The sequence below is a fragment of the Pholis gunnellus genome (genome assembly GCF_910591455.1).
Source record: "Pholis gunnellus genome assembly, chromosome: 2".
Lineage (NCBI taxonomy): Eukaryota > Metazoa > Chordata > Actinopteri > Perciformes > Pholidae > Pholis > Pholis gunnellus.
The window spans coordinates 20,314,047-20,332,989 of record NC_136536.1 but is presented as its reverse complement, the minus strand read 5'-3'; the positions used below and the strand labels follow the sequence as shown (position 1 = coordinate 20,332,989).

The 18,943-nt window shown below is 44.3% G+C and overlaps 1 protein-coding gene across 1 annotated transcript in view; it reads left to right on the top strand.

Moving 5' to 3' along the window:
- Positions 1–18,698, top strand: part of mtor (mechanistic target of rapamycin kinase) — a 91,648-nt gene extending 72,950 nt beyond the window's left edge. The window contains exons 37-58 of the mRNA XM_079168517.1: positions 1,063–1,178; positions 5,036–5,153; positions 5,567–5,755; positions 6,181–6,281; positions 6,453–6,549; positions 6,851–6,949; positions 7,066–7,188; positions 7,625–7,807; positions 8,464–8,598; positions 9,753–9,927; positions 11,473–11,608; positions 11,831–11,978; positions 14,077–14,199; positions 14,769–14,851; positions 14,940–15,012; positions 15,099–15,173; positions 15,654–15,789; positions 16,860–16,922; positions 17,014–17,094; positions 17,362–17,442; positions 17,856–17,961; positions 18,188–18,698. Of these exons, the coding sequence (XP_079024643.1) occupies positions 1,063–1,178; positions 5,036–5,153; positions 5,567–5,755; positions 6,181–6,281; positions 6,453–6,549; positions 6,851–6,949; positions 7,066–7,188; positions 7,625–7,807; positions 8,464–8,598; positions 9,753–9,927; positions 11,473–11,608; positions 11,831–11,978; positions 14,077–14,199; positions 14,769–14,851; positions 14,940–15,012; positions 15,099–15,173; positions 15,654–15,789; positions 16,860–16,922; positions 17,014–17,094; positions 17,362–17,442; positions 17,856–17,961; positions 18,188–18,203 (2,457 nt within the window). The 3' untranslated portion in view covers positions 18,204–18,698. The remainder of the gene's footprint in view (positions 1–1,062; positions 1,179–5,035; positions 5,154–5,566; positions 5,756–6,180; positions 6,282–6,452; positions 6,550–6,850; positions 6,950–7,065; positions 7,189–7,624; positions 7,808–8,463; positions 8,599–9,752; positions 9,928–11,472; positions 11,609–11,830; positions 11,979–14,076; positions 14,200–14,768; positions 14,852–14,939; positions 15,013–15,098; positions 15,174–15,653; positions 15,790–16,859; positions 16,923–17,013; positions 17,095–17,361; positions 17,443–17,855; positions 17,962–18,187) is intronic.
- The last annotated feature ends 245 nt before the right edge of the window (positions 18,699–18,943 follow it).

The following is an 18,943-nucleotide window of genomic DNA, read 5'->3' as shown; positions in this document are numbered from 1 at the left end:
TCTGAGTAGACAATTATGATTTATTGTATTGTGATTCGTGAGATGTGCAAGTGTTCTTCTGATTTGACAGATCTGACATTGTTACAGTGTTTCATAAATTGGGGAGTTTGGTTAAATTTGCATTAATGATTTAGAATCCTGCAGCAACTTACAAACCGCTCAGTCTTTAGTAACTTCTGAGAGGTTTTAATCTTCCCTATTAAAAGCCTGGGTCGATCAGTAAAACCAACTCAGCTGTTACATTTCGGTCAATATTGTTTTTATTCTCTTGTATCCATGGCAACAGTGGATGAAGTAAGCCTCACTTAATATTAGCGCTAATAATAAATGTTTGTTCTGAACGAGCTGTGCTTTTTGTGGCTGAGCGTCCAGGACAAGAACAGCCGCCAAACTTCCAACTACCAGCAGTGGTGACCTAACGGCACACTGTAGGTGTGCACGCATGTCACCGGAGCAGCCTGGGATTGAACTGCTCTGCCCTGTGCCATTTGTCTATAGCGCACACACAAGCACACCCACTCATATCCAGTATATACACCCCTTCGAACACACATAAACACACCGGCATTTATTGCCAGGTGTTGAATAGTGTTTGTGGCTCCAGAGCGCAGGTCTCATTAGGGGACTTAGGTAAGTGTGAGCATAAGCGTTGCTGCTGCTCGGGCCAGCTGCACTGGTCACACACACACACACACACACACACACACACACACACACACACACACACACATCGGGAAAGGACACATTGACTGTTTGCTCCTGAGTGAATTTGGGCACGGCTGCCTCTACTTTGCAGCGTCACAGTCGTCCTGGCTGTAATATAAGCTTCCAGCTGTCCAGCATTAAACTGACCGTCTGCTCTGTAGGAGCAGTAAGATGATGATAACAAATGGCATATAGTTGTGTCACTTCTGGCAGGACAGACAGATAAATATCGAGTGTGACAACTTCGTGCCCTCGTCAATTTAACTCTGTTCACTGTTTGTCCCAAACCAAAAGCCCACAGACCAGCGTGTTTCTCTCGGTGACGCTCTACCTGCCTTTTGCTTCGTGTCTCTCCAGATCGATGCCTTCCAGCACATGCAGCACTTTGTGCAAGGGATGCAGCAGCAAGCCCAGCACGCCATCGCTGCCGAGGACCAGCAGCATAAGCAGGAGCTCCACAAACTGATGGCCAGGTCTGCCTTTTTCTGAAACCCTAACCCTTCACATGTCACAGTAGGAAAAGCACAGGTGTCATCGGCTACTCACTGGGACAATAGAGCAGAGCCATCGTTGACGTTATTAGTAACACCTGTGCATCTCTTACTACAGTATGACAAGTCAAAAACAAACGGGTGGATATCAAGTGTCTGTATACCCGTACAGACATTTTAATGATGAATGTACGGAAGTCCTGACAAGTGGGAAAAAACATTTTTTTTTTTTAAACAGGTGGGTGGAAAAAGCTTTTACAGGTGATTTTTTCTCTTTCTTTGTCAGGATTATTTCTTTAAGTGTGTGTAGCTGTAATACTCATTTTGGCCACAAGAGGCTCAAGTGCACTACTACCCCATGTTCTAAATAGGACTTAAAGCATTCATGACGAGGTGAGTTTTAATTTACATAACTTGTTAAATATATATACCTTGTGTTTAGAGTGCATGGAGAAATTAAAACTCACCCGGAAGAAAACATGAATGCTTTCAGTCCTATTTAGAACATGGGGTAGTAGTGCACTTGAGCCTCTTGTGGCCAAAATGAGTATTACAGCTAAACATACATAAACATTTTAATAGACACTTGTTTTCACAGATGAAAAGAAAGAAACCTAAAAAGATTTGCCCCAGCCGTTTCACTGAAAAAACTAGTAACTTAAAAAGATTGCCCTGATTATCCTGATTCCTTCTTCTTTTTTTCCCCACTTATCTTTAAGTCATAAACGCAGGAGAAAAAATGATTTACATCAGACTTGGAAAATGGGCCACCATTTCTTTTTCTCACTTGGCTCTCAAGGCTTCCGTAGCGATGGCCCAAAATGCAGATAGAATCCCAGACATTTTTAACTGTCATTTGATTAAAATAACTCAAACAAATAAAGTTCTGGTGCATTAGCTTTGATCTCAAAGGCTCACCCCAAAACTGAGTCAAGTCCTTAATTCAGTGGACTGTTGTGGAGAGAGATACTTCACAAAATCTGAAATCTTTTACGTTTTACATTACCACAAAGTAGTTTTGACATTAGAATGTCTCGATTCCTTATCCAGGTTAATAAGTACCACCTGCACATTCTTGTGGTAAAAGGCATTTGAACAGAACCAAGGGGCATCTGTAAACTATGTTGCCATTGAGTAAACGCGAGCTGGAGATCAGTCAGAAGCAGCATGTGTGAGTGCAGTCAGTGAATGTAGACAAATAACTGAGAAACTCCTCTTGGTGGTTTGTGAGAAAGTGAGCAGTGTTCAGCACCTGCTGCTTTCATCTGCTAACCTCACGAAGAAAAGTCACCAGTAAAGGAAAGTGATAATAGTTTTATTACAATATAGCGAGCAGTTGAGTTCCCATCACAGAGGGACAGGGGGAGGGGAGCAATGTCGAAACTAATATGTTGTAGCGTTACATGTAAAGTTCTTCATATCAAGCTTTTACAAGTACTGAGATAGATTTAAAACATTGAGTGCTTTGAAGAAAGCTCACTGTATCTCTTCAGTCTGATGCACAGATAAGACCGACTCCAGTAAATATCACCAGTGAAGCTCCTGAGAGGAGGTCAAGTTCACCTGAAGTCGTGCCAATGGGTCATCATGCATTTAGCTGGGCTTCAGCAGCATTACATCCCAGATTGTGCCTCTGTGTGCCAGCCTCCATACACCCACTCCAGCACGATGGAGAAAACACAACGCAACACGCCGAAGTCAGGAGAAAGTAACCTCGTGTATTTTCTGCCCTCGTGTTGTAAACACACAGGGTCGTGTACGGTGCGTTCTGCTTCTTTTCCATGAGCGTGACCCAATGCGGCTTAGCACCTTTCCTGCTAGACCGTTGGCGCGCCGTGGGCCAAATGTCTCACCTCAAACGTCTCCAAAAAATGGTCCTGTTTGTACAGTTTGTCCCACACGGCTACCAAACATGGCGCGATGCCCGCAAGCGTTAAAAGGACCGGGTGTGCCTGCGCCTTCATCTCCCCTCACCGGGTGTTGTGCTCTTCGGCTGACAGCCCTGGCAGAGTCTTGGCACTGCTCCACTGTGATCGCCTCGCCACGCTGTGGGAGAAGAAGCTGTTTGGAGTCTGTTTCAAGCAGTTGTCAACACAACACCGGAATTTTTTTTGGGGAAAAAAACGTGACTTTAAATTTAAATAGCTACCATGTGTTCTCAGACGCTGATTTTGGGGGATTAGAGAATGGAAAGTTTTGTATTCTCCCCAAAATTGCCGGGAATGACTTCAGAAGTTGTTTTGCATGCTCTTGTGGGCTCATGAAAATATTTGAGGAGGATATCGTAAGCCTTCTCATTTAGGTGTGATAGTTGTTGTTGTTGTAGTATCATGTTGGTCAAACGTCTGAAAACAAGTACAAAGTGTGAGCTGGCAGCAGACAGCTATAATCCTATGTACAGTAAATCATACAGTAGTCTCTTCTGGTCTTGTGGACAAACACACGCCAGTCATGTGCAGCCGCCCATCTCATAAATCATACATGGCAGCACACAAGCGTGACAACAGGCAGAAGGGGCATTTTATTTTTCCTCTTTTCTTTTTTTTTCTCTTCACTTTTGCATCGTGAAAAACCGTGACTCTGTCTGTCTGAGGAATGCATGTTGGGGGGAAAACACCTGTATAATGTCAGTCAGGACGGGTGCTCTCCAGACGTGCTGACACACTTTCATGAATACAGGTCGGCCGCGTGGTATGGAGCACACCTGGACCGCTCAGTCAGACGCTCGCGTCCGCACAGTCACGTGGACGCCTCCACTCTCTCCCCAAAGAATCCAGTGGAATTTTCGTTTTTTTTTTACTAGAGATCAATGACCCTTGCCGTCACCGTTCGAAACAAACATGTTGTTCCAACGTCCCCAAACACACCCGTCCTCCTCCGGCCTCTTCCCCAAAAGTTCAACCTGCTAACAGTTTACGGAAACAGTTTGGCATCGACGCGCTGAACCCAGACTGTGCGCTCGCATGGAAAAGCACTCAGAGGCAACCACGCAATTCCCTGCAAACAGTGCTCAGGCTGCTGGTGGATGGGCCGACAATGCAGCGCTTGCCAGTTGCTCAGTTTAGTGTAGTTGTGTGTGAGTTATACGTCTTGGCCGCTCCAAACACGGCTAGTTTTACTATTTGCCTGTAAGCGTGTGTGTGTGTGTGTGTCTGTCTGTCTGTCTGTCTGTCTGTCTGTCTGTCTGTCTGTCTGTCTGTCTGTCTGTCTGTCTGTCTGTCTGTCTGTCTGTCTGAGGGATAGAGCTAAGTCCTCCTCAGAATGCCACAAAGCTCACAGTCGGTTTAAATTAAAGGAAAAAAAATGTTTGGATAATTGAAAGTCTCCGGCTGTGATCCCAGAACCTTTCAGCAGATGAACACACTCTGCTGCCTTTAGTAGCGATGCTTTTGATAAATGCCTGCGTGACATCAAACTGTTGTATCCGGCTCCTTTTTAATGTCACTGCCAACTCTCTAGAAGCAATGACAACAAAAAGCACGGCGTTAAACTCCTGCTGACGTTTCTTCGTTGTCTCGTATGTACTCACATAGTCGTTGATTTAGTTCCTGTTGCAGAGCTTCTATGAACAGCATTGCCCTCTGACCTCAGTAACCTTTTTTCTGTTGAATGCCAGAACATGTCAGCAAGTGTGTTTGTCATTTATAGAATCGAAGCTGGTCATAGGAGGTTCATTGGTCGGGCACCACTTCCTTGTTAGCGTGCCGTTTTTATAAATGTTGGTGCAGAAGGCAAACAATCTATCTTACAACAGGCTGGGCAGAGTGTAATTTAAATGATAGTCTTGGCTGAACTGTCCCCCTCTTGTCTTTCTATCTATCCCTTTCCTTCCTGTGTAGGTGCTTCTTGAAGCTGGGGGAGTGGCAGCTCAGTCTGCAGGGCATCAACGAGAGCACCATCCCCAAGGTTCTGCAGTATTACAGCCATTCCACCGAGCATGACCGCAACTGGTACAAGGTCAGTGTCTCCCTTTTTAACTCTGACCTTTCACTTTTGACTTCTCTATAGCCGCACTAAAACCCCAGCTGTGTCAGCAGGGGGTTGCCCCGACACTGACGAGTCACCAGGATAACTTTGGAACCCGTTTTATTGCCCTCTAACCAATCATGTTTAGTTTTTGCCTGCGTGCGGCTCGTTTATTGTGATCATCCGATTGTTGATACTTGTGGTGCTCTGCTAACCCCTCTCCCCATCCATCCTCACCAACTTCAGCTCCAACTTATATGTTTGCATGAGAATAATTACAGCCCCCCCCAGGAGACATCTGTCCCTCAATAAACTGGAAAATGGCGTCATGCACAAACAATGCAAGTTGTTTCCAGTCACCGCTTCTTATCCTTTTTCACTCAGTTTGTGTCGTCTGTCCGCAGGCCTGGCACGCCTGGGCGGTGATGAACTTCGAAGCGGTGCTGCACTACAAACACCAGACCAATGGACGGGACGAGCTGCGGCACGTTGGCGCTGCCAGCGCTAATAGCGAAGCCAGCAACAGCGACAGCGAGGTTGACAGCACCGACCACAGTCCTGTGCCCTCACCGGGACAGAAAAAGGTCAATGAGGTGAGAATCACAGAGAATTAAGCCCCTCTTCACCCCCACCTACAGGTGCTCTTCTCCTCTCCCAGCACTCCAAGTCCAACCAAGGTAGAAATAATGACGCAGACCCCCGGCTCCGCTAGTCCATGTCGATGTGTCCTTGGACAAGACGCCCCAAATTGTTCCTGCGGCGTACGAATGGGTATGAGTGATTAGATAGTCCTGATGGGCAGGTGGCCCCTTGCATGGTAGCCCCTGTCATCAGCGTGTGATTGGGTGAATGATGACATGTTGTGTTAAAGCGCATTGAGTGGTCGGAAGACTAGAAAAGCGCTATACAAGTACATTTACCTCGCCATCCCCACAAATGTCCGACACCAGTACAATACCTTCTCACTAATAGCTTCTTTTCTTGCATGAAGCATCTGCTGTTTGCTGACCCCCCTCAGGACCTCTCCAAGACGCTGCTCCTGTACACAGTTCCTGCTGTACAAGGTTTCTTCCGCTCCATTTCCCTCTCCAGAGGCAATAACCTGCAGGACACACTCAGGTGAGTTAAGTGACTGAAGCGCGAGTAGTCCAAGCAAGCTAACAGCACCCATGTTCATGGACCCCCTTAGCAGAAGTGGTGCGTGGGGATGGGAGGACCTCTAGTGGTTTTCTTGTGACTGCACCGTGTCATGATCCTTAATAACTTGGCACTGCTTTTTGTTCTGTTCAGGGTTCTGACTCTGTGGTTTGACTACGGCCATTGGCCTGAAGTGAACGAAGCCCTGGTGGAGGGTATCAAGACCATTCAAATAGACACCTGGCTCCAGGTAATACATGTGCACGCACACACACACACACACACACACACACACACACACACACACACACACACACACACACACACACACACACACACACACACACAAAAGGAGTTAGCCTAGAGATAAAGAAGTGTCCCTATGAACCATGCATTTAGACAGGACAAAAAGGTATCGCTGGCGTTTCAAAAGAAAATATAAAAAAAAAGCTTTTTGATTTGAGCTCTTGTGGTGTCGATGCGATATTTTATATGACACAGGTAAAGCCAGGTCACTGAGGTTTCATTCCATTATGTCTCTGCCTGTGCAGGTGATCCCCCAGCTCATCGCTCGAATTGACACTCCTCGCGCCCTGGTGGGCCGCCTCATCCACCAGCTGCTTACAGACATCGGACGATATCATCCCCAAGTAAGTCTGCTCACGCATACCGCTGTTTCAGAACAGAACCAAGAACGCGTCTTTTGTGGTAACTTAAAGCGGCACGGTCGCTGAGTGTTTTGATTGTTCTCTCTGTTCACCGCCAGGCTTTGATCTACCCACTAACCGTGGCCTCCAAGTCCACCACCACAGCCCGCCACAATGCTGCTAACAAGATCTTGAAGAACATGTGCGAACACTGCAACGCTCTGGTCCAGCAGGCCATCATGGTAAAGGAATTTAATTATTGCTGTTTATCGTTACTCATTAAAATCATTTTCACCCTTTACTTAGAAAAGGTCGTTTCTTGAGGGGTAAAACTTCTGTTTGTCTGTTTTGTGCCTGCAGAATAAATGTGTCAGTTGCTTCTTCTCGTTGCCTCCTCCATCTCTCTGTTTCACATTCAAGTTTAGTCTTTGGTCCCATAAAAAACGAAAGTGGTAGCGTTACAGATGTGCGTTACAGATGTGCATCAATCTATATCATAAAATCTGAACTTCTTCCTCTGCCTCTACCGTGCACTGTACGGTAAACATGAAGTGAAAAGAATGAATGAATGTAGATATTATGTAGATAATATCCATGCAGACCAGATGCCTGATATCTTATACCCCTTAGTTTGGAGGGGCAGTATCAGTCTGACCGTATTCATCTTCCTTCATCCAGGTGAGTGAGGAGCTTATCCGGGTGGCCATCTTGTGGCACGAGATGTGGCACGAGGGCCTTGAGGAGGCGTCGCGTCTTTACTTCGGTGAGCGCAACGTCAAGGGCATGTTCGCTGTGCTGGAGCCTCTACATGCCATGATGGAGAGGGGACCACAGACCCTCAAAGAGACCTCTTTCAACCAGGTGCGTGCCATCTCAGATTGGGGTTGAATTTCGAGTTTACACCACAAACTTAAGCCTCTGCGTGTCCCCCGTGCGACATTGATTAAAAGTTGCACGACAGTCTTGTTGTGTTCAACAGTTACGCCACAAATGTCTTTTTAAACTGTTGTTATAGAAACTCAAATACAAATGTTGTGTTCCTAATTAAGTTGCTGAATTTATTTCTGAAGATGTGGAAAAAGTAAATAAATGCTTTGTAAACTTCAATTATATCAGTTTGCAGAGATTTGTTTTCACTCTTGCATTAGTCTTATCTGTTGATTAGTCATTAACACACTGTAAATCCAAACAATGGATGAATATTTTGAATAGGCATTGTAAAATGAACTATGTATATTTAGTCATCACACAATGAGTGTGAGTTTGTACACAGGACTATTTACTTCACAGCCATAAGTCATACCAGTGACCCCCAGCTCTGAATGTTTCCATTCAGGCTGCCTTTTGCAGAAAAACAAAATACTTACTGAAGAACCCTGGATTAATCAAGTTGGAGCAGTGATGTTTAATACCGTGACTTTCAGTTTTATAGTCGCACTTTGGCAAACCATTTTTGGTTTAGTTGAATGAGTCATTGTACAAGGACAAGAGTGTGTTTGTCTCACTTTATGCCACAGGCTTACGGCAGGGACTTGATGGAGGCTCAGGACTGGTGCAGGAAGTACATGCGCTCTGGAAACGTGAAAGACCTGACCCAGGCCTGGGACCTCTACTATCACGTGTTCAGACGCATTTCCAAACAGCTGCAACAGGTGAGTGACACTACGCAGTCACAGAGCACTGAATCAGTCGTACTCTTAAAAAAAAAACTCATTCTAGGAGAGAGAAGACTCTTAAGGCTCCCTGTAAAAGAGCTGACATCCCACCAGCTCTGCGTTCCCATGTCCATCGGGTGTGATGAGATATATTTTGCCTTTTACGTCACGACTCTTTCTTTGATCTCATGGCAGGTAAATGTGCGTGCGTACTGTCTGTAAAGACAAAGAGCATCATGGGAAAGCATCGCTCCTTTTAAAAGCAGACAGCTCTTCTCTTGATGATTAAACTACCTTTTCCTTCACCAAATATTTTAATATACTTATTATTTAAATGCCCCTACAAACGCCCTTATATCCCAGACATATGGATATGCTAATATGCACCTTAATCTTTCCATAATGATCTGTATGCACAAAAGATTTCACATGGAGACACCGTATCCATATCTGGATTCACACAGGCTGTTGGCCATTTGCTTCGGCGACCTACTCAAAGTCAGTTTGATAAGTCATGCGTAGAGGGGGGCTTAAACTTTATCTCCACAGGTGAAATTGAAGCGATAGATGTCGTTCCTCGCAGCGATCATTGCGTCGTTGAAGAGCGACATTTCAAGAGCTCTCACTTCACATAGCAAATGGAGACGGCAGTACTATTTGACATTGTTGCGTGGTCCCGCTGTCGGGGGGGATGCTCCCTGCTTTGACGTTACAGTAAGCAGCATGAAATACACAGCGACATAATAAGATGCTGGGAGCATTTTATTCCCCCTCCGGGCATTAACAGAGAAATAAACCCTCTGCAGGATGCATCCAAACAGCAGATCCACAGCGGGTTGATGGAGTAACCATACATTCAACTGTAACGGCATTTGAATGGATTCAATGCGGTTTAAATCACCGACTGAATGCCGACAAGCAGACGGGGCATCTATTGATAGATACGTGGACAGTGAAGTGCTACAGAGTGATTTATTAAAGGTGGTGTATAAACATGTTTTTGCACATAAGACCTTAACTTGGATACGCGCCAGTATCTTTAACACTGTTGGCAGGAGCTGTTGTATCAGTGCATTTGTTTTTGTAGTTACACGACAAACTAATTGCCTCATCCTGTGCTAACATCTCCACCTCATCAACTTTCCCCACAGCTGACCTCCCTGGAGCTACAATATGTGTCTCCAAAGCTGCTGATGTGCCGGGACCTGGAGCTGGCTGTACCAGGCACCTATGACCCCAACCAGCCTATCATCCGCATCCAGTCCATCGCCGCCTCCCTGCAGGTCATCACCTCCAAGCAGCGCCCACGCAAACTCACCATCATGGGTAAGATTAGGAGGAAATTGCGCAGGCCTTGTGGCTCTGAACCCATTATATTAGGAAAATAGATTAAAGAACATCTGTAGTCTGATGCTTTCAGCAGGCGTGGGCCATCACATTAGAGAAAATTCAATATTCATAGAATCTTTTACCCAAACAGCTCCAAGGCCACTATATATTTTGAATTCATCAGTCGTGGCAAGGTTCTGTGTGTGGATAATACACCAGAGTAAAAAGCTTCTTTACAAACAGAAGCAAGATTAAACCTGTGATTTATTTATTTATTACAAAATTAATCCCAATCACCACCAAAACTCCCCCAAAAAAACCCACTTTTTAAAACTCAATTGACAGAGAGTTCACGTCGTAAGTCATGGGTATTGTCATTTTCTCTCCGGAGAAAAATGGTGCATGCCGGTCAGATCGATTTGTCAGTAATCCTGCCAACACCGTCCACTGGCATTAATTTGAATACATAAAATAAGTAATTCTGACATTTAATGCCCTGCTTTGCGATGTGAAATACGGCTCCGAGGTGCTTCTAAAATGGCACGGCACTATAAAGTCACCTTGTCTAGAAGCCCAATCCTCAGATTATCAATCACAAATGGTTCGCTCGACTTCACTCCTTTTCTACCCCACAATGTACCTTGTACTGACGTTTTCCATCAGTGTTACACAACACACTCTGTAAAAGATGATGGCCAATAAATCAACTGACCCCTGGAGCACGACTTCAGATTAAGACCTGTCACCCACTACGGGCCGCTTGGATTTACTGTCGGCGCTCGTTCCCCCCAGTGACACACAATACATTGCTCACTGGGATTGTCATTAGGAGCAGACGGAGGATAAAGCAGCGACTCGGTCGAGCTCGGTCCACCGGAAGTATCGGTTAACTCCATTGACGGTGGTATGATAATTCCAGTGTTGGTAAAAATCATTGTAGTGCAGTCTGCTGAGAATACCGAGGACGGTATAAGATAGTGGAACAATTATATAAGTGACGTCATCTGTACTTCAGATAAGTTAAATACTTTTCCCTCACTGTCCTGCTGAAAACCTCCTGATGCTGAAGAGGATTTAGTTGATGTCACAGTTCATCCAGTGCACATATTTTCCTCTCCTTGTGAGTTGATCGAGTTAAATGCCTTGGCCGCAGTCAACTGAACTTCACGTGAACTTCACAAGGTACTTTCAGTATGTACTTGTGTGTTTGTGGGGTTCTTTTCCATGGCAGAGTCCCGTCATATCTGTCACTCTGGAGAGCCCTTCCAAACCACGGGCGACCGTTATGCGAGGGATTATGAGGAGCAAGCTTACTCTGGGAGCGCCGGGGTTCATATGAAATCATTTATTGCCGCCTGCTAAAAAGTCACTCGGCGTCGCTTCAGGCGGAGGTAATGGAGATGCAGCTGCAGAGCAGCAGGGGAGCACCCTGGAGAGAACAGCCAGTAGCTGCCAAATCCAGCCATATAACCGTTCTTATATAATGCCTCAACCCTTCTGAGAGCGATGCATCAACGCTGTGTTGTGTGGCGCCCTCTGCAGGCAGCAATGGCCACGAGTTCATGTTCCTGTTGAAGGGCCACGAGGACCTGAGGCAGGACGAGAGAGTAATGCAGCTGTTCGGTCTCGTCAACACACTGCTGGCCAACGACCCTGCGTCCTTGCGCAAGAACCTCAGGTACACACACGGTCGTCATCTCACACACACACACACACACACACACACACACACACACACACACACACACACACACACACACACACACAAACAGACTCTGAGGTACAGTCCACCTCACACTTGTCTGGAGCGCACACACACATACTCTTACAGTTGTGGACATGAAGGTATTGAAAATAAATTGTGCGTTTGTTTGTCTTTTCTGTGTGTTGGGTTCATCAGCATTCAGCGCTACGCAGTGATCCCGCTGTCCACCAACTCGGGCCTGATTGGCTGGGTGCCCCACTGTGACACCCTGCATGCCCTCATCAGAGACTACAGAGAGAAGAAAAAGATTTTGCTCAACATTGAACATCGCATCATGCTCAGGGTGAGGAACCACTAACATCGTAGGGACGCACTGGCCCATTCCGATGTTTAAAATAACATATTAGCCGATTGCCGATACCAATGTTTTTGTTGTTGCTGTTATTTATACCCCTGAATTCACATTATTTGCCTACGTATGAGTTTGTTTACATTATTACAGCAGAGTTGTCTCAGTTTGTTACTTCGCCCAGCAGTATTAAAATGTTAGAAACAATTACAGTCCATTCCCAGGACGGATCTTAACTATGCTCACACATTAATGTGTAATGATGAGCTAATGTGCGTGCATTATATTCACTGTATTGGGCCAACAGTTGTCTCATTCATGAATTGTGTGTACATTTGATACTAAATACCAACTAGATTCATCAAAGCTGAGGAAGCGTCTGTTTTCAGTGATTTTAAAGATGAATACCAATTACTCTTTAATGAAAACACATTCACAGGCCATTAATTGTCTTGAGTTAACCTGATATCTCTGCCTCTGAAATGCCCAATAAAGCATAGAGAACACATACATACAAAACCCTCCCTCTGGAAAATCTCACCACAGGAAGTGAGAGTGATGATGATATATGGGAGCAGAGACACAGAGCGGGTTAAGACCCAAACCAGCGCTGTGCAAAAAGCTTTACAGAGAGTGGTTTGAATGAAAACTGTACACCGAAGAAGAAACATCAAGGCTACAGGTGAAAGGCAGGGCTGAAATGTCATCGGTCATAAATAGGATGATGACATGATGATGTCCAGTTCATTCTCTGTAAGACACACACACACACACACACACACCGCTGTGGCGCTCAGTGTGTCCTTGTGCTTCTTTCTGGGTCGGGTCCGGTTTGGGTGGTTGGTTGACACGTATTTTTTGCATCTTGAGCGGTGCAGATTGGCACTCCCATCGGGCCGGGTGGGTGCGACCGGCCTGCACATCACTAATGACCCGAGTCAGGACGACTCGGAGTAGCAAAGCTGTAGTCTTCAGCATTCAACCTGCTCTCCATCAGATAATATTAAATAAAATCTTACGCACAATATGTTGGACGAAATTATTGATTTTAAAAGTAAAGGAAACAAATGACTGAAATGTGACTAAAACTAATAACAATAATAGAAATTTCACTGTGAACAAGTTTTCTTCTGCTGGCATGTTTTGAATAAGACTCAGATTTTATTTTTAATTTACTAATAGTGTTATTAATGATGTGTTACGTTCTGTTTGAGCCGTTTAAATGGCAAGATATTAAGTTGAACAGTCAATCAGCCAGGCCATCAATCAGCTGTAGATGAAACATGAAGCAGATGGTCGAGTGAGACAGTGACAGATTGAAGTCTTTTGGAGTTTCACCGGTTTTCTTTCAGCTCAATAAATATAAACTATTATTCTGGTTGTCTTCACTTCTGCCTCAAGGGAATGCGTAGGAACTCAGCTGTTGTACACACCTTCAGGGCAAACGCATAAAAAGTTACTAAAGCCTTTTCTTTCATAAGATTAGGACCCTCAGCGTGGTGGGACCTGCCTCCCTCCTAGTTTCTAATTCCCCATGACCTGAAACCAGTTTATATTTCAGTATTAACACAACCTCTGAGCTGTAATTACATTAACACGTTGAATCCTTGCGGGCCATATCTTTCACTTGAATTAATTCAATTTCACTGTAGTGGTTATAACGCAGACAGTAAACATTCAGCATGAATCTCCTATTCATTCAATAATATATTGGCCTCAAAAGCACATCATACAGTAACTGAAGTATAGTTTATTAAAGGTGAAATCCAGCAGAAAGCAAAGATAATCTAGGCGTGTTAACATATTAAACATGAACGTTGAAGTATTTTAATCATCTTCTGGAAATTGCGTTTGTCCTGGAAACTGAAATCACATCAGACTCTGTCCGTTGTGATGACAGTTGGATCACTCTGGTGACTTCATATTTATGCACCAACAAGTTGTAGTTTGAGTTTTAATTGAAATGCAGAATCCAATATCCTTCACTTGTAATTGGCTTCGAAAAAGTTGAAAGCCTTGAATCGTGTCTGAAGTCGCAGCGTTATATTTTAATTCAAAGTCTGCTTGTGTAATGGGCTGTGTTTTACTCCAGATGGCCCCAGACTACGACCACCTGACGCTGATGGAGAAGGTGGAGGTGTTTGAGCACGCCGTCAACAACACGGCCGGAGACGACCTGGCCAAGCTCTTGTGGCTGAAGAGCCCCAGCTCTGAGGTGAGATGCTCAGCGTCGCTGCTCTGTCGACACTGCGGAGGATGATTGAGAGTCCTGGATCTTTCCAGCATCCTTTCTCACATTCCAGAGGTTCTCTGGTAAAATGTTCACAGCATGCAGATCTATAAATCAACATTTTTGGCAGGTCATTTTTGGAAAGGTTTTCATTTGATGCAGAGGAAACACTTTTTTTTTTAAAGTGTATCCAGTCTCGGACGTTTCCAATTATTTTTGGGAAATACAGAAAAATCAAAGCGATGGTTTTCGCTGAAGAATCCGTTTTCTGGATTGTGTGTCCCACTTTCAAAACCGCTGACTTCACAGGACCCAACAAACAAACAAACAAACAAACAAACAAACAAACAAACAAACAAACAAACAAACAAACAAACAAACAAACAAAGCCTTCAAATTGAATCCGTTTTGAGAAACAATAACACCTCGTGCTCCTGATGCTGCGCGCGTGTTACAGAGTCTGGAAAGAGTCATCGAGCAGCCTGCAAGAGATTTCAATATCATTTTCCGCACTGTTCTGCTTGAACGTTGTCATAATGTCGTCTCTCCTCCAGGTGTGGTTCGACAGGAGGACCAACTACACCCGCTCCCTGGCTGTGATGTCCATGGTGGGCTACATCCTCGGACTGGGTGACAGGTGAGTTTCTCAGCCAAAAGAACACATTGTTATGATAATGAGATTTATCATAAGACTTTAACATAGAGATGATGTTTCTATTCTCCAGGCATCCATCCAACTTGATGTTGGACCGGTTAAGCGGCAAGATCCTCCACATTGACTTTGGAGACTGTTTTGAGGTGAGAGGAGATTTCTCTTTCAATGCGCTATCCACAAATTGATGTTTTTGATTTATCCGAGACTGACGGATTACATCCTTCAAAAGGTCGCCATGACCAGAGAGAAGTTCCCTGAAAAGATCCCATTCAGACTGACGAGGATGCTGACCAACGCCATGGAGGTATGCAACTCTTGTGCTGTGATGAACACTGTTGTAGTAGTGTCCGTATGACTGCGTGAAGGCTATCTTAAAAAGACGAAAAGTAAAAGAATAAATAAAAAAAACCTCAATAGCACACAAATCTTTTGAATGTGTTCTTATATTTTTTTTAAGGTGATAAAGTCCCCCACATTAAAGCTACATTTACTCCTCTACTGGATTTCAACTGAATCCTGTCTGAGCTGCTCCTCTTCTGTATTTTAGTCAAAAACATTAATGTTTTTGCAAGTCTGCAGCGTTTTATCAGAAGTCGAGACTCAAGCATGTTTAAAAAGACAAATTCAAGCCTGTAACTACATACCACAGAGTTGCACCTCCACCAAACCTCTAAACACCACATGATCGGATGCTGCTCTTAACTCCCAGATACTTTAACGTGCAAACACAAAGCTCCCCCTTCTGAGGTTTGTGTCCATCGGTTTACGTTTGATTATGCTTCAGGTGACGGGCTTGGACGGTAACTACCGGATCACCTGCCACACAGTGATGGAGGTGCTGAGGGAGCACCGGGACAGCGTCATGGCCGTGCTGGAGGCTTTCGTCTACGACCCGCTGCTCAACTGGAGGCTCATGGACAGTAAGAGATCATCAGCTGCTCACCGTCGGTACATTCAGCATGGTCATGGCTCCGCTAAAGGAGCACAGACGACCGACATTAGTCACGTGGCAGACTGAAGGAACCACGACAGCATCACCTGACAATAACAATAAACTGGACCGTGAACAGGTTCAGCCCAAAAGAATACATTTGCGAGGGTCAGCACAAATGCCTCCACTTGATGTAGAAACTCCTCGGTTGAGAGTTTGAAGCATTACATTTAATCAGACGGGGCTAAAAAACTAAAGCGCGCTCCAAGTAGTAGAATGAAAATCTATTTGGCTCGTATTTGGGAGAGAAATTGAGCAAACGTTTAAAGAAGTGGTGTAGACGTCTAAAGGTCGTTGGTTCAATTCGAGTGAGCAAAGTGAATGAATATCTCTGGCACACCCTCTCAGCTAATACTGTCTGGCTTCCCTTAAGACGAGCAGCATTCATCAGCTTTATTCTAAATGAGGGTCAGTATTTTATATTTATATTTCAACACATAATTATTAGGCATTTATTTTGATAGTTAAAAACGGTTATAAAATCATAAATAAAAATCCTCATGAAAATTGGTTTCTAAAACTACTATTTAGAGCACATGTTTTTATATTATTATTTTTACTATTGATGGTTTCTGACCTTGCAGTTCCCGCATTAGTTAGACGCCCTTGAGGCCTTTCTCTCTGTTTCCTCCTGCACTTTAAATTACTGCAAGCATTTTCAACACTACAGTAGGACCGTAGTTAATGAAAAGTGTGGTGAACATGTTCTCCTTGCTGCAGTAACATAACATATGGGTGCATGGATGTATACAATCTGGGGCACAGCTTATACAATTCAAACCAATCTGGTCTTTTTTTTGTTACACGAGTGTTTTTCTGTGAATATCAGAGCCATAACTACATGTAAAGGTTAGAAACAAGCTTCTTCCTTCTGCAGTTAAAAAGGTCAGAACAATGCTGCTGCTGCTGCTTCCTGCGTGATGGATGAAAAACAGCATATAGCCATTGTCGAGAAAAAAAATAGACTGACTCTCACACATTTCCCTGTTTCTTCCACAGCAAACACCAAAGGCAACAAGCGTTCCCGCACCAGGACCGACTCGTACACCGCTGGGTCAGTGGGTGAGTCTGCAACACAAACTGTGCGCCGTGTTTTCTACGCGGTAATGTAAGAACACGTTTAAACCTGCCCACCGCGCTCTGTCCTCTGCAGAGGCCCTCGAGGGAATCGACCTGGGAGAGACGACACACAAGAAACCCGGCAGCACAGTGCCCGAGTCCATCCACACCTTCAGTGAGTCTCCGGCTCATTCTGTCGTCCGTGGATTAATCTGTTGAAGCATTTAGTGTGTTTTCTTTTCTTTTTTTCTCTTCTCAACAACGCTGAGCTTTTCTTGCTGTCATAAATGATTGGTGTAACTGCTGTGTTATTGTTGGGCAGCACTTAAGGTTGATTTGAGCTGCAGAGAGGCTCGGTGTAGAGAGCACTTGCATTCACGGTTTCTAAGTCGGTAGTAGTTGTTGACGGCGTCATGTTTGTGTTTTCTTTTTTAATTATCAGTCGGAGACGGATTGGTGCAACCTGAGGCACTCAACAAGAAAGCCATTCAGATTATCAACCGAGTGAGAGACAAACTTACAGGTGAGTTTTGATCTTCAACACAAGCCTGTGGGGGGTATACAGAAATCTCTAGTATTAAGTAGTAAAAAGATGGAAATGGTGAATTACCACGCAAACAAAGACATAACTTCATGTTCAAAAAAGATTTATTCACAGTTTTTCCAGTTGCTCAAAAAAAACAATGCTTCAGTGCAGAAATGCTGTAGAGGGAAAAAGTCAAGTGGTCCAATGTTTGACTCGTACTTTACCTTCTTCAGTCCCACTATTATTATCATTATCACACTGTAAGCTAACCCACCATCTTTTCGTGTAGAGCAAAGGACCTGAACAGTCCTAAAAATACCCCGGTGTCACTGATTGAAGTCCTTGAAACGGAAGGGATCCAAGCCTTCCGGTAAAGGTCGGGTGTTTTGATGAGAGTTTGTTCCCTGCAGGTCGAGACTTTTCTCACGATGAGACACTGGACGTGCCAACACAAGTGGAGCTCCTCATCAAGCAAGCCACGTCACATGAAAACCTGTGCCAGTGCTACATTGGATGGTGAGTACTCGCCTGTAATTATTATTATTATTATGCCTGGTATTTTCTTCCTCTGTATTGAAGTAGACCAGTGATGTAGGGCTGCAGAAATCCACCTAAAAACAGTTGAAGATGACCTAAATGATTTGTTTTTCTATCTGGTTGTTGTTTATATGATGCTTGTAAATCACTGGTGTTCAGCAGAATGAGACAGACTTCAGTGAATCATTACCTTTTCTGTCTCCAGGTGTCCGTTTTGGTGAAGAACCGCCTCCGGCAGACAAAGTTAACACTTGACTCTTTTTTCCCTCACTGGTAAACCAAGAAGAAACACTCAACTCAGATATTTCTCCCAGTAAAGTGCTTCAGCGACACAGTGCCGAGCCTTTGAGAGAGATATCTTCTTCTGTTATTGTTGTACAAATATCCGATTTTTCCAGTGGCAATGTTTTAAGGTTGTGAGAAAGAACTCAGTTTGGACCTAATGATCATAATTTAATTCAAACTGCTTCAAATGACTTCCCTCGCTTTGAGCACCATAATCAATTGCTAAAGCTTTCTACGGTTGCCATATTGTAATAAGTTAGGACATTTCTTACTTCACACACCCACCAGTCCGTCGTATCATTGTGTATTAATGTGACCGATTTCAATAACTAACTTAAACATTCTTATTAAGTTTACTCATGACAAGTCAAATAGTCAACTTTGATTTGAGAGGATGATAATGTACTGTATGTGTGCCATTAAACCCTGTACAGATACCACTGTGACCGCACTGTGTTCATTTAACTGTACGCGTTGTTCATTTGGGTCGAGTTTGTCACACCTACTGCAGGTGAAAATAGAAATATATAAAAAATGAAGAAGGATCTCCATTAAAAGGCATGGGGTGTAACGCTCCCTTTGTTTTTCTATTATGCCCACAGAGGGCACTCTGACTCCTAACAAGATCCGTCTCCATCTTTTCAGGAATTATTTTGCGAGAGGACGCACTCATCAG